This window comes from Ambystoma mexicanum, chromosome 1p (genome assembly GCF_040938575.1).
Source record: "Ambystoma mexicanum isolate Mex_15411 chromosome 1p, UKY_AmexF1_1, whole genome shotgun sequence".
In the NCBI taxonomy this organism is placed as follows: Eukaryota; Metazoa; Chordata; class Amphibia; order Caudata; family Ambystomatidae; genus Ambystoma; species Ambystoma mexicanum.
The window spans coordinates 1242907285-1242923909 of NC_090921.1; the positions used below are offsets into that span (position 1 = coordinate 1242907285).

Here is a 16625-nt window from a genome sequence, read left to right on the forward strand (position 1 = left end):
TTCCTGCTTCAACCTATGATGGCGGGTAGCCTGTGATAATCTTCCACTCCACACTCTCCTTCTATACTGACATCCGTGACGTCTCTTAGCGGTCACCCTGCCAGATCCACCTCCTCTGAGGTAATCTTCCTTTTCTCTCATTACCCCTGCAGCTCACTGTCTACAGAGGACTGGTCTTACCTATGGTGGGCTACTGCAACAGACTCTTAGATTATGGTGGTTGAGCTCTCCTGCCTCTGTTACTTATCCAGACCAGGACTGTGGGAAGTGTCCTTTTGGGTTGGGGCCAGGGATTGTGTCTCCTTCGGACTGTGATGATGCCACTGTCTACCAGTGGCTACGACTGTTCTTTTCTGAACCATGTGCATTGTCCACAGGTCCTTAGGGGTCCTGGGGCCGATATTACTTCAACTCCATCTTCAAGATTTGCTTCCCTGTCATAATCTTCACTCATCTATTTCCCATTCACTCTTGTTCAGTAGCTCCACATTGCAATGAGTTGGTGGTTAATGTCTGTCTTTGGCTGAGTCCTCCCTCTGGTACAGCCTCCCTGCCTCAATGGAACTGGAGGTGAATCTTCTGCAGGTATGTAGGCATATCTGAGGTTCCTCATGTGTTGGACTTACTCTCCTCCTCTCCCCTGCTGGAGTCCAGGATGACGGAGATGATGCACTAGTGACCTGGTAACAAACTTATCTCTGACACGGTCCTCTGAGTAAACATTTTCACACATGCACTGCATCCCGGGCATTCCCCACACTTGATGTCTGTTTACTGTATCCGTACAACCCACTACCGCCACTTGACACCTGATGTGTGCATTTGCCCTTCCACTGCCAACAGGCCACACCATTTACATTACTGGTGACGTATTTATGTTTGAAATTGAGGCCATTCACATGTTCTGCACTGCCCCGTCTCACTTCCAAACCCAGGTATCCCCTTCAACATGCCTATTCGCTGGCATGATGCCAATGTGACCTCGCATCATGGTATCAGTGTGCTTGTCTTCACTCTATTCCGACACCCTAGCATTGTTGCGCATTGTGACACTTGTGTATTTTGGTTTTGTGACTACAATGTAATATCATGTCACAACTATTGTACATGGCTCTGGGACTGTAGTCATTAGGTTCCATCTCATGCTGTTTGGCAGTTCATGCATGGCTATGCAACATCTGTGTATTGCACGTCAGGTGCTTGTGTGTGAAGCAGGTGCTATGCACCATGCACTACATGTGTTGTTGAGCCTTTGATCACACATCCATGGCTGCATTCATAGTTCCCTTCCCTTCCATTTACACTGCATACGTGTGTGTTTTTTGTGCCATGAATGACATGGCAGGTTAATGTTGCATGTCAACATTGTAGTAGCTGTGTGAGTGGGCTATGCAATTAACATGGGTCTTCATTTCCTTTTCTGTCCATGTGCAGGTGATGAGGCACTTGATGCAGAGGGGGAGGGGAGGTGGTGCAGGATACTAAGTGGCTACCAAACACCAGTGGATGACCTGGTGTGGTAGCCCATGAAGATCCACCGGTGCTACAGTCCATCCTGGCCCTGACTGAGTCAAAGTCCGCCTCTGATGTTTCCTTTGGATCTGGTGGTGAACCAGATATGGCTTCTTCAACACTTTCGCAGGTGAGTGGATCAACTGTGGGTGCTGTTGTGTCCCAAACATCTGCCTGCTTCTACTCTCTGCCCTCTGCAACTCATCCAGAACAGGACTGCAAGATTTGTCCTTGGCCTAAAGCCCAGGGATTGTATCTCTCCAGGACTGAAATCTCTGCACTGGCTCCCAGTGGGTGCGAGGATTAAGTTCAAAACCCTCTGCATTGTCCACAAGGCTTTCTGGGGCCTGGGGCCTCTGTACCTTCAACTCTCTCTTCCGAAATACCTTCCTTCTCGGGCTCTTCGCTCATTCGCCTCAAACTCCCTCAGGGTCAGTCGCTTCTCCAAGCAAAGAGTTGGTGGTAGATCTCTTTCTTCAGCTATGGCCTCCCTCTGGAACAGCCTCCCTGCCTCCCTGAAACTTGAGGAGAATCATCTCTGGTTCCGGAAGCACCTCAAAACCTTTCTCTTTGCTTCTGCTTTTTCTCCTCCTCTCCCCGGCTGACTTCCTGGCTGATACTGAAACTTCACTGGTTACCTGTCCACCCTCTGATCTCGGGTCCAGGTCCCCTCCCCTGCCAGTCGCATACCTGCACAGCCTTCCTGGCAACCCTCGCACTTGGGGACTGTTTCTGTATCCCTACAGTCCCACTACCAGCACTTGACACCTGATTTCTGCACTTACCCTTGCACTTGCCACCTGCTGCCCGTACTTTACCTATTGTTATTTATTCTATTATCCCATGTACCACACTGTACCCCCTGTACCACACTGTACCCCCCACACTTTCCTACTTCCCCCTTCCCATGCACTTGCGCGATCTGAATGACACATGGCCTAGTATGATCGTTGTATGCCTTCCCTCTGCTCCCCCTCCCTTGCCTTGTCGCGCCTTGAAACACTTGTGTATAGGCGCGTTGTAAATGCCATATCATATCATATCATAACTATGTTAAGAAGATCAGAGTGTGTGATTGTATTCTGTGTTTATTTGAGTGTTGTATTTTGTTGGTGCTATTGATGGGGACCTACACAATGGATTTTGTAAATGTTCGGATCATAACCAAAGTGTTGAACTAAGATGAACTATGATTTTGCTTCCCGGGTTGTGGATTGAGGGGTCCACTCAGCCAAACCTGTGTGGACGTTCAGGGTAGCACTTAGGGTTGCCCATTGGGGGGAAATATAGCCCAGGCTTGGGCGTTGAACTTTCCGGCTGGACACTGGATTCTGCAAGTAACCCTGATACAGCTCAGACTGCTAGAAGGCCATACCGGCAGCTGATGGGTCAGCAGGGCTGCTAGAGTTAAGGTCAAGGCCATGGTAACCGATTATGGTTGATGTAAAAGACACATGGGGCCCTGTCAGAATTTGTGAGAATTGTTCTGTAATAAAATGCAGCCTGTTTTACCTCCAAAACTGATGTAGTATCTTTTGTATAATAACATGCGTGTTTCAGGAAGACGCGGAAATATACGACTGCACCCCTATTAAAAGAGATACATTTGCCCCCTAGCTATATTTCCAGAACCAGAGCAATGCATCAACCACTGTCATCACAATTCATTAAATTCACAGAACATATATTGAATGTACTAAGGTTTTCCTGTGGCTGTGTCAATATTCCCCTGTGACGTCTAAGCCTGTGTAACGTTTGTGGATAACAGTGATCACATTTAAGCCCACTAGGCAGCTTGAAATGAACAGTAAACAGAAAAACGTAATATGAGAACCTGATGTAAGAGGTAAATAGTTGACTTCTCACCCAGGATCGGCTACCAAGGCTCCAACTACCCCACCGAAACCCAAATTATGAGCCGCCATGCAGGCTGCCGCCATCGTGTTCACATTGTTGGGAGCCAAAGGGCAGAGGTCGCGCACTGGTCCCTCATACAGGACAGTTCTCTTGTTCTTGACTTCCTGGTTCAGACGGTGGAGGGCACCCTCCAGCTTCAAGCAACTGGGGTGCTTTGCCATGGTGATCTTCAGGCCCTAAAAGCAATGGGACATGCTATCATGAAACAGAGCCAAACTAAAATACAAAGGTCATCATATAGATCCAAAGTCAGCAGTGAAAAATGAAAAGGACAGTGTGTGTTGAAATCAACCTGCAGTACTGGTTGCTGATATTTTGGTGAGTTATATTGAGCAACATGTCACATAGGTGTGAAGTAAGGGCGGTTCATTTTTTTTCCTACTCACTGCAATGGGCGCCATAGAAAGAGAGAAGGGACTATGCATAGTCCCTTCTCCCCTTCTATGGCAGCCATTGTCTTTGTTTACTATGGCCACCACGGACAGAGAAACTGAACTACAGTTTCTGTCCGCGGTGGACCTTTTTTAAAACTTTTTTAAACTTTGCTTTTTTTTGCTGCAATGCGTCTCGTTACAGGGGGAAAAAACATGAGTACCCCGGTCTAACGGGCTGGGGTACTAATGGCAATAAGCCCCTCAACGGCGTGCCATTACCGCCTGCAGTAATGCCCCGGGGCCTTTGCTAAAGCCCTCGCTATGCACTGTTGGCCCCGGGGGCTTTCCCTTAGGCGGTAATGGCCCGCCGTCTCAGGGCTTATTGCCACAGTAATAATGAAATGATGCAGGTAATTCTGTCTTAGGAAGGGTGAGCTGCTAGCCAGCCCCCCTTTTAGCAAACACCATGCTAACAGCATAGTACATGTGTACCCTGTTACATCCTGATCTGGAGTGCCTGCTGTCCAGTGGTTCAGAGCAGGTTCAGAGGTGAGAGCTGCCATCTTGACAGATGCAGTGACAGCCAAGTCCCTTCAGCACATGGGCTGCATTAAGATATAAAATGCAACTTACTATGCAACTTACTATATTGGAACTCTAGAGGATACCGCTCCTTTTTGCATAGCAAGAAAGGTTTGAAGAGATATTTTTGCCTTACGGGAAACCTTTTCAAGCAGATACTTTGTGATTGAATGTTATATTGTAATGCAACAGCCAGCCATTGAATAAATTAGAGGTAAACAAGTGGCAGGGCTATATATTGGAGTAAAGACCTACCTCAATAAAACGGGGAATAAACCATGTCCATTTGTACTTTGTGTAAAGATAGAAGGTCTACCTATCTTGGGGGAAAAATGTGTTGCTTATTAATTTATATGACCCCCATGGAGGGACTAATACTAGGAAAATACAACACAAAGTTAAAGCACTCATCACTTGCTGGTTGGATAGAATTAAAGGTAACAAAAATATACTTATCATGGGAGACTTTAATGACCATTAAATTATCAAGCGGGTAAATAATAATGAGAAGAGAAGTGAGCTCTCAAACTATCCAATTTAACTATTGAATAGACCTCATTGATGATAAACAGGTAGATAGAATGTGTGGCTGGGTCGGACTTCTCTTCCATTGGGATTTGGTTGTAATGGCAATGGAAAAGGAGAAGGACACAAATTAAGTTTACACCTGGACGAATGGGAGGACACAGTCAAAACTGGACTGAAAATTGCCAGTTCTTCAGGAAAAAAAAGTGTCTACTGTTGTCAGGGTGAGTCATAATGGGCTTAGTGATCACACAACAGTCACGTGGAGTTTGGAACACGTCTATGAACAGTATCTTCCTAAAATTGACACAAAAGTGGAAGCAAGTGCACAGGAAATAGAGTGATCTGGAGTGCCTTTAATGACGATAGATCAAATGCTTTTTTAACAGCTAATAAGGAACCCATTGTGACTCTGCTTGAGAAAAGTGACTGGAACTTAGGTACATTTTTGGATACTGCTATTTCTAGATGTCATATGGGTTGTAAAACAATCAAAGATCAAAGATTAGGCATTTTTTACATACAAATTGGTAATAAGAAAAATGTACTCTGAAGAATACACAGTATACAACCAGGTAAAGCACAAACATTAAAAAGAAACATTCAGCAGTATAACTCGAGTACATGTTATAAAAACTGGCTGAGAAACTACAAAAGTAGCTTAACCAATGCAAATTGGAAATGGTAGTTCTTTTTTTTTAAATCTAATGACAGTCACACATTTTGCTACATCTCTAGAAAATACTTAACTGGTGATATCCCTGAGATCCTCAATTGGTTGCCAGAAGACACGTGGGTCAAATATATCACAGAAAACGACTTCACTTCAGCGGTTAATAAAGACTCTAGAAAACATCATTAGCACCCAGGGCAAGGGGCACAGCCAATCAGATTCTGCAGAATGTGGGCTGAAATTTCTGATCTCAGCCCGTGTTTTACAGAACCCACAGGCTGTCTCCCTGCCATGGGCTGCCATAATTATTTTGTATTTGTAAAATTCCCCTAAACACCCCCCTCCCTCCAGTTACCTTTTGGAGGCAGCGGCACTGGCCGCCACACTCAACAGCACCCCGCCATCCTGAGCACTCCGGTTGGCTGCCATGGAAAGGAAAGAGGGTCTCAATCTGCCATCTTGGGAAAGGATTTTCCTTCGTTCAACGGGACCTGTCTGGTGTCCCATTGAACAAAGGAAAATGTTTGTCTTTTTAGCACACCGGGTTGCCGCTTTGGCTCTGTGGATGGACGAATGGGACAAGTAGACATCTCTTCGCTAAATGCAAAATGTTAGCAGAAAAATAAAAGGTGGGCTATGAAATATTTGTCTATACAATAATAGTCCATGAATCAGATCAATTTATACCCTCCAAAGAGGGGAATTACTAGAATTACTAGTAATCACCACGGCAGCTTTTTTATAAATGGAAGGAAATAATGAAACTAATAGAAAATTCTAGTATTAATTCAATATGTGTCGATTATATCAAGGAACCTTAGACCATTATGGGTTTAGTATAAAGTAATAGGAGAAATAAGGAGATTTGTATTAAATGTGTTTTTTATATAGTGATATATGTAACAAGTGATTTGATTTTAGAAATACATTTCTTTTGAGTTATTAAGTGTAATAAACGTACAAAATGTTAATTGATGTATTTTAGGTATTTTAAATGATGATATACACTTTTTTACACATGTCCCGATAACCCTTGATACTTTTTTGCCAAGCTTTCATTCACAACCCCTTGTCTGTAAGGTAAACACACATGTCATGTCATCAGTGATGTCATCAATGACATTTGTGATGTCATTTTGATGTCCTGGGTGTTAGTGTTAGCAGTGCACAGTGGTGTGGGCAGTTATGGTTGCCTAGCCTACCATAAATGGAGAATTTCAGTTTTTTCGGTTTTACTTGGAACCATAATGTGACGTTTATAAAGTTTTGTTAAGGGAATTTCACAGGTTTTTAGTAGCGCAACTTAACCATAACGTCCCCTTAACAAGGTTTTTTTTTAGTGAATTTCACAGGTTTTTTGAAGGGGAACCTAATCATAACATCACATTAATAACGTTTTTTTGCTCAATATACACTATCATCATGTGATCATGGGAGATATATTGTATAATCTGGTTACTTTATAAACATGTAACATAGGACATACAGAACCCCCTTGCTCTTCATATTTGAAAAGCACGGACTGAGCGCCTGTCTAGAGACAGGCGCGGACGAGACAAACAGCACCCAAACAATCAGGGGGTATCTGAAATTGTACTAATGTCTTACACAAAAAAAATGCACAACTTAGAAAAAGGACACACAAAGACATTATAAGTACTAGTATATTAATAGGGAAACCTAAACATCTGAAACAAAAACATGCATTTAATGAGCATGTGAAATTAAATGTATTAGAACATAAAAAAAATGTATGCCTCCAATGTAATTACCTCACAGAAACTGTGCAGCCAGGACCAACAGTAGACGCACACACTACAACCAACACAAATTACAAGAAAATAGTAAGTAAACTTCTTATATGTGTGTGTACTTTTTTTGCTACGAGGGACAGAAAAAATTATTTTGTTTTGTTATTTTGACACAGAAATGTGCAGTACTTTGGAGTGACTCGAGGAACATTTCCTGCATGGGGAAATATCCGAAGGTAGCGATAATAATGGTACACAGTGCTCTGCATATGCAAATTAATGGTGAGTATTGTATGGTCATTTAACATACATATATTTATTTTTAACAGACCAGGAAAAAAAGAAGAAAGCCAACAAACGACACAGAGGAAGACAGGCTGAAAAGAATAGAACTTAAAATGGACACACTGAATGACAATTTTAATAGTTTATGGCAATTTGTGGAGGAGTTTGTGAGAGGACAAATACATTATCACTGTCCCACCTGTACCTGCCCCCCTTCTCCATTTGCTAGTGAAAATCCCCAAACCTTCAAGGAGAAAATAGACGTTTTGATGAAACATCCATTCCTTCTTCCCCTCACAAATCATCTCCTGACAATCAGCCCGTTTTGAACCCTAATTCCCCTATATTTGTGTCAGTATCTGCTTCCCCCGATATTTCTTTTGATTAAAGTGTGTATGTTTTTTTAGAAAGTTTTCTTATGTTTACTGTAGTCGAGCTGTTTGAGGAAATTATTTTTTTTTAAAAAGACTTAAAATGTTCCCGAACAGCGTGCCTGTTCCAGCTAGCCGTAAGCAATGGAATATGGATGTTCTAACGCCAATACAGCTACCCGTACCAATGCCACCCAAGATGAAAATGATCTTAGAATGCACCATCTGTGCAAGTTATGCGTAAATTAACAGAATGAGACGTCCTAAGGACTTTGTACCTCTCTGTACCACTCACAACCGAGATAAAACATGTCCCTAGAACACACCAGGAGGCGGGAATGTCTGTAAAAGAGCAAAGTGGTAGTGTACTAAGGATACTATAACCGTCCGTATCGTCCGCACACAAAATGGAACCGTCCGTAGAACAGGCGCGGTGGCCGTGATGTTCGTAGTCAAACAAAATGGAGGTGTCCTAAGGACCCTGGACCTGTCCATACAGTCATCAGATCATGTACGCACATGCGTAGTACACCCATAACTACTGCGAACAGCGCGCCTGTCCCTAACTGTCCATCTCACTTGTGTCGCACTTTTAATTAGTTTCAGGACCTGAACACTGTCCGTAGAACACTGGCGCGCATGCGCACGTTCGTTACTCTGCATTTGCTGTCCAGCAGGTAGGCATTTCCCACGTGGATGTGTTCAGGACCTCATCATGTGACCACACCCACGCGGAGCGTGTGGACTAATTTGCACAGTTTGTCTGCTTCCGCGACATTGCAAAAGAAGTTATACATACATAAGAAAATATTTTACAGTATTAAATCACCATTTCACATGTCGCATACAGTAGATCTACCTGAGAACATGTTGTTTAGAATTTTTGCAGCGCTTTTGAGTGATCAATATGGTCACGAGTCGCACCCCTCCATCGCTACAAATGGCCACACCCCCGAGCTCATCTTCATTGTGCTTCTGGCTATAGCTGTTAGAGGTGTGCTGCCTTTAGTGCTGTAGCAACCATTAGGTAACTAATCTTTATGGCATCCATGGCTACTTTTGCTTCATTAGCCTCAGCACCACCCACAAACCCTCCACCGCCACCACCTCCCCAAGGGCCTGCAGAGGGATATACGGGTGAGGATGTAGAGATGGAGGAAGTAGAGGAAGAAGAGAATGAGGTGGAGGAACTCCGCACTACTAACACTCAGCGAGAGTCGTGGGTGTGGTGGTTATTTTCCATTTTAGGGAAAGTACCAAAAGCACATGCAAACTTTTTCTGGTGTAACCGGTGCCAGTTGGTGCTCAGTCGTGGGAGACTTGGTGCGTACAGCTTTGGTACGACAACCATGAAGCGACACCTAACTTCGTTCCACAGTGCGGACATTCGCAGGGTGGTGCCATGCGAAGAAAGTAGTAGATTGAGTTCCTCCACATCATCCTCTGTGTCCGATCCTCTCACCACAAGAGACACTCCTGTGGGGGAGCGCATCCCTCCAGTTGCCTCAGAAGCCATTCACAATGCTGTTGACCCTTACCTTTCAAGGGTCACAATATTGTGTGTGTATTGTGACGCCGTACTCTGCAGGGGGAGAGTCTTCGAAGTGCTTTTGAGGCTACAGTCACGGAGCACCAGAAGACCTGCTCCCTACCTAAGTAAAGGCCAACCTACATCTTTCTCTCTGCACCTGCCCTTTCTTATCCCTGTGGTTGGTATCCCTTCCTTACCCTCCTTTGCCTTCCTCTCCTAGTGTCTCGTGTCATCAAAAGTGGTAAACTGGAAAATTACAAAAATTAATAGAAAGGCTCTTTTCAGAGTCGCCTTTCGCAGTTAAAGAATAGAACTATCAAGTGACGGTTGTAGGCCCCCGTGCATTTTTTGAAAAGTCTGCGGACAGTTGTAGGACACACAGAGTAATCATAACAAAACCAGTGGACTTTTTGCTGTGAGTAAGTGGTTGCTCTGAAAAGAGCCTTTCGGTGGTGGTGTGTGCCCCTCAAAAAATTTAGTTTAGAAAAAACGGATTGTCACATACGTGACTATGATGTCAAAAAAAGTAATAAAGCATTTTGTACATTGCGAAGAAAGATCTGATTGCCAGCATATGTGAGATGGATTCCATCTCTACGAAAAATTAAAGAACTACGAAACAAAATGTTTTCATTGTGGAATGAGGACATGCCAACATCTCTTACAAAGGCACAAACAGCCTTATTCACATTGCGTCTCGTTTTCTCCATTTGTGGACCAAATGCAGAGGAACGCAACCATATCTGTCTTTGTGCAATACGGGAAAAAACAATTTGGCAATTTGGAAACATGTCCATGACCTTTGCAAGTCCTTCCTTCATTGCAAATTGCAAAGAAATTCCAGACACATGGCCTAAACTGTTTCCTCCGCAATAAATGATAAATATGTCCGGATGACGCACTGTCTGTAAAGCTTCACAGAAGGGTACCAAGTCCAGCCACCTCATTCCACGCACGCCATGCCTGTGCACTTCTACATTAGGAAATCCAAGATCTGCACATAGACCGCAACTTTCAGCATGCACCTTCAACCAATGTATCCATGAGTCTCCCAAAATCCAGATAATCTGTTTTCGAGCACACAGACCCATGGCTCTCTGGTCTCCTGTCAGTGAAAAGACGTTCTCACTAAATGTCTCTGAACAAAACACACCCACTTAACTTTACTGACCAATCCCTAGCTTCGCACATTCTCATTTGCATGCGTCTCCACCCCAGAATCGGCGCCGCCTGCAAACTACCGCCATGTTCGCAGGCAGAAACGTACAGGATCAAAGCGTGAGTACATTTAAATATTATTCCCCTTTTCCCCTTTAAGGTGGGCCCTGAAAAGAGCCGTTTTTTTAATTTTTTGGGCAGAAGCCTTACAGACTTCTGTTATTTTGTTTTTTTAATATTTTTTCTTCTTACTATACTCCTACAACCATTACAGAACCTTCTCCAAAGCAAGCCTCACCTTCCAAAAGAACATGGCATTTCCCAAAGAAGATAACGCAACACCATCTGCTTCAAAATAAGCAGCATTACTGTTCTCGTGGCTGCAGAAAAACATACCAGCGCGTGACATAAAAGCACACATGCCGTGATTGATGGTACACCTCCCAATTCCTTGATCAGGACAGAAAACCGAACTGTTGTCCCATTTTACTCTAGGGAGTAACCCAGAAAAAAATAATTTCGCAGTTGGAAATATGTTCATGACTGCTTGCTCCAACTGTTCCAAATCGTACAACAAAGTGCGTGCACTCACGTAGCCCAAATGACAAGCACTGTAGTGCAAAAGGACCACATGAGGAGTGCTCATTGCATGCATCTTGGTGCAAACTCAGAGAATTGCCTCAACATTGCGATCAGTCTCAGTGCTCCACACCACCTCTACTCCTCTCACATCGAAATGGTGCACTACATTCCTACTTTCGGCATAGTGCTATAAACCATGCACACAAATATCTCCAACAACCAAAACCTTCACCCTCTGCACCTCTGCAATCTTCAGTATACGCACCGTCTTTCGACAAAAAAGAGCAATGTGAACATCTGATTGGTGATGGCTACAGTTCCCTTTCCATGCTAGATTTGCTGTAGAAACCCGTATGTGACACGCCCTACCCGCACACAAGCGTTGTGTACATGCAGCATGTAATTCTTAAGAAGTCCTTCTACCATTTCCACATCACTCGCGAATCCATTCCCTCATTGGACACACCTAAGCAGTCACACAACCATCCACCAATCAGATTCAACTTCCCCACATGTAACTCTGTCATCACAATTTTGCGCTTCAAATGTACTATTGAACACTCTAACTACAAGTTGCATATCATTGCAAAGCACTTACTTTGAAAAGTACTGTACAAGTGTTGCGGATTTCTACGTACAGCTCCATCGATGCACACATGAATGCGTATAAAGTACAGGTATGCATATTTTAATCAGAGAACATGTACAACCCGTATGATTTCATTTAAACAAATTAATGCCACTAAATCTGCATAGCAAATACATACCAACGCTCCCCCTTTAAGTGCAAGATGTCCGATTGTTCATTAACACACCGCACTACTTCTTACTGTCTCCCGCATAACCTATACATACGTTACAACCTTCCCTATTTAGTACAAAACTCAATTTTCCATTAGAAAATGGCACAATTTTATACTGAATACCGCCTACATCAATGCTACTTCCAATGCGATCATATGAGAAAAATAAACGCTCCCGATTGCTGTCGTGACATGGCCCTCTGAGGGTCTCCAGATCTTTCGAAATCATACTTATATATAATAAGAAAGTAGCAAAATCTTTCCCAGCAACTGTAATGAGCTATAGCTTACAAACCTCTCTGCTACAGATAACACAGCTTAAAAGAAACACAGCATTTTCATGATCTAAAAATTTTACTCATTTCTGAAGCACTTGCAACTAACATAATGCAAGAAACATACAAAGGCAGCAGATAATGAAGTGAAATGCACACATGCACTGTGTGAAATATCAAAGGAGAACACTCCGACGACAGATTCAAAATTAACATCTACAGTAACATCACTACTTAAAACACACAAAGTTACTAACTTCTTCTTTTTATAATCGCGGTGAAGACTACTGTCCTGAAAATCAACAGCATCTACATTGCAAACGACATATGCAAAGAATGCTGGTCATTCTGCAAAAAAAAGTAAGTACAGAACGACCTTTATATTCTAAATATTCCTGAAACAGAGAGTGTGGGTTATGTATTAAATTTGCGCACCAAAGCAAACAGTGATTTCTGAACCATTCTACCCACAAATCCCCATTTATTAAACAAAGATTAAAAGGCAGAATTGCTCACAAATCCCGGTCTGTTTGGAACCCAAATAACATACAGACGCCTTACAGTGTTAGTAGTAGAAAACAAATAGCTGTTTCAATTTAATGCCATTACGTTTACTATTAATGCGTCTCCTCACCACTAGGCCTCTTATTATTCTCATCTGAAGCACATTGTAGTAGTATACACACCGAAAAATATCCTCCCCAAATCATTGTAAGAGACCAATGCACATTCACACACCACCACAAAGAGCTTCCCCATCAAACTCATGCACGCATGCAGTCAGCACACATACATTATACAACAGACCAAACCATGCCTTCTTTTTTTCAACAGACCCCAAAGAATGCCTACCAAAATCAAAGTGTCCAACCTAACCTTCCATCTGTAGCTGAGATTGTAGAGAACGTTGGAACAATACAGATAACACAGTCATTTAGCAAAACAAAGGAAGCTTCAACTACCAAAACTTTACCTCCTCCAACAAAATGTGGCACGAAAGACAAAACTCTTCACAAAAAATTGGCTACCAGTACTCCTAACAATGCTACTACTAATCCTGATATAGTGATAAGAACATATAGTAAAAAAAGTATTTTAGCCAAAATGTTTTGCCATCGAGTCTTTCAGAATCTAATAAGAAGAAGACCAAAATCATCCTCAACCCTTAAAATGTACCATAGAAAACTAATCTTACAAGCTCTTGCGGACAGTGCAATCCTTCTGAAAAGAAAGTTGTTTATATTAGTATTAAATAGGATGAAACCACTAACAAAACTAAGTGCCAAACTACAAAAGAAACTTATCAATAAACGGAATGTGAACAAAAATAACTTCTTACATATATGTGGAGGTGAATGGAGTCACACAACAATCACAGAACCATATTTTAATGAAGAAACATACAAACAAAATCAAACAAACACAATTGCCATCCATAGCAGTGGATGAGGGTATGAAAAATTCAATCATAGCATAATGGAACAAGAAACACTGCTAAGAAAAGTATCCCCTGAAAACTCAGAATTACCTCTCGGTTCGACTGAACCAGACCGTCCAATGTACAAATGGCCGTGCACATCAATGTGTGCCATTCCTAACAAATTATTCAAATCTTTACGTCAGTTCCTCAATCAGTATGTGAAAGGTAAAGACAAAATTAAAATTAAAGTGCTGCAAAATATAGATATCTGTCCAAGGACATTCATTAGCCTGCATTTCTGGACCTATTTGCAAAAGCACCTTCCATGATATATGTCATGCATAGACCACTGCAAGATGGGTCCCGTGTTCTTAGTTCAGTGCAAACGACAAGGAGACACAACCGACTAAACCTTGGACGACAGGGTTTATTAACACGGAGCGCGGCTCGCCGCAGTGAATGGAGGTTACCATGGAAGCTACGAGCTCGTTGCTAAGGAGAAGCTACGTGCATGTGGGATCACGGCGTTAGTCATGTGATCTTGGCTATTTAGCCACGCCTCCACCTGGGTTTAGTCTTCAGATCGAGCTTTTTTGGCGTTCGGTTTTTGGCCTTTTTTCTTGTTCTGACTACGTTACCTCTTGACCCGGCTTTGGACTTGACTTGCTTTTGGATTTCCCTTGTCTGCTTAGTTGCCTTCTGTCTTCCTGGTTATGAACTCTTGCTCTTGATCCTCGGTTACGTCTGGTATCTCCTATTGTTCCTGTACTGTCCGCTTGGTTTCTGACCCTGATTGTACTTGGATACTCTTTTGGTTTACGATTCTATCTGTTTAATAACTCATTCGAGACAGTGTTCAGATCTCTGTGTGACAACTTCTGCACCATGGGACAGCCTCCGCTGCTCCGTGGGACAGCCTCTGCTGCACGGTGGGTCAGCAACTGTTGCACCGTGGAACAGCTGCCGCTGCTCCCTGGGACAGCCTCCGCTGCACCGTGGGACAGCCTCCGCTGCACCGAGGGAGATCTTCCATTATAACGCCGGAATCAGCACCAATCCACGTTATCACAGCCCACCAAGAACAGCACCTGTCTCTAAACAGTAGAACAGTTTTGAATCCAATCCTCCAGCTGAATAAGGGAGTTCCGCATTTTCGTGTCTAACCTAAGTAATATATTGGGTAAGCAAGATTTTTTCTTCTCTTGTTATATTTAGTCTTTCTCTATCTGATTCAGGGAAATAGAATTATAGTGTTCAACTTTCTTTCAGAACATCCTTTGGATATCGCCCTAGAACCAGTTGTGTTAGTCATTCCAAGTCTGTTGTTATTATTCAGGTTAGTGTGTTTAACGTTTGGGAACTATTTTCTGAAATATTAATCAGAGCTGTTCTAATCACATATCTCTATTGTTTATTTTCTACAGCCACGAGGTCTCGGTGGGAATCCAATCTTTCAATTAATAGATTGCTTTGTATGTTTAATTTTACATTCAGAGTAGTACATTAGTGGGAAGAATTCTTCTTCTACACTACGAGTTCAAGTCCAAGAAGAGGAATTCTGACAATATCGAAAGGATAGTGAAGGAGTTTGGTTGTTGCCTAGTTTTGTAGTGCAGTAACTGCAACATATTAGTGGTTCACTTATTTGATATTTGTTTTCGGCTAAAAGGTAGAGAGCTAATTCAAACCATATGGAATCTTCATTGTCTTCTATTCACAAGGAAATAAATATTGAAGAAAGCTTAAGGGAAACAACTGAAATAATTGAAGAGTCAACAGAAACTGGACAATTCGAACTTCTGGATCCACTCTTTTGGACCAGTAATCAATTCCTCCATTGCATTCCAATGAAAGCATAGATGATGCACTAGAAACTTACCAAATGCGACAAACCAAAGGTTCACCAATGAGCATATGGGAAAAAAGTATAGAAGCACATCCTTTTCCACTGCAATACATCATACAAATGTAAGAAATCTAGTGTATAAAATATACTATGCTAAAAGTCCAGCTTCATAATTAGCCAATTTAAATAACACTCTTCTGCATGGTACACCCAAATATCTACAAGAAGAAATGGACCGTATTCAGAGAAAAGATTTTGAAGTGAAACCCATTTACAAAATGCAATAGTTGTAGAACAGAGTACCGACAATTTTGCACAGTGCAACCTTCTATTACACACATACAAAAAAGAAATACTAAAATTTAAAAGTGCATCAGCTGAAATACTAAACCATCTGTGTGTGTGTTGCCGCAGATCGTTTTACAAAAGGAACACAAAAAATATAGACGTAGCATTCAAAATAGAAGACAATGAAGATTCCATATGGTTTGAATTAGCTCTCTACCTTTTAGCCGAAAACAAATATCAAATAAGTGAACCACTAATATGTTGCAGTTACTGCACTACAAAACTAGGCAACAACCAAACTCCTTCACGTGCTATCACAAATAATTTGGAATTGTTCCCACTACCAAAATCCCTGCAACAACTCAATTTGTATGAGAGCATCGCAATTATACGCATTCATCCAAAAACAGCAAAAGTACCTCCCTCTGAATTGTTGAAAGGCATTTGTGGCAAAGTAGTTTACTTGCCATTAGATCTAACGGAAAATGTACACTCTAGGAGTGGAACGTTCAATAGAGCATTCTTTAATTGTCTTGGTAAATGGTGTACCAACAAAATACAAACACATTTGGAAACAACTGGTGGACTTACATAAAGTTAGAGAAGCATTGCAATATCTAAAAGACAATAACGAATACTACAAGGAAATAAATATTGAAGAAAGCTTAAGGGAAACAACTGAAATAATTGAAGAGTCAACAGAAACTGGACAATTCGAACTTCTGGATCCAC

The 16625-nt window shown here is 42.2% G+C and overlaps 1 protein-coding gene across 1 annotated transcript in view; it reads right to left on the reverse strand.

Annotated features, from left to right (window-relative positions):
• ASPDH (aspartate dehydrogenase domain containing) overlaps window positions 1-16625 on the reverse strand; it is a 575720-nt gene that overhangs the window by 52549 nt on the left and 506546 nt on the right. Inside the window, exon 6 of the mRNA XM_069605013.1 lies at window positions 3379-3605. Coding sequence (XP_069461114.1) covers window positions 3379-3605 — 227 coding nt within the window. The remainder of the gene's footprint in view (window positions 1-3378; window positions 3606-16625) is intronic.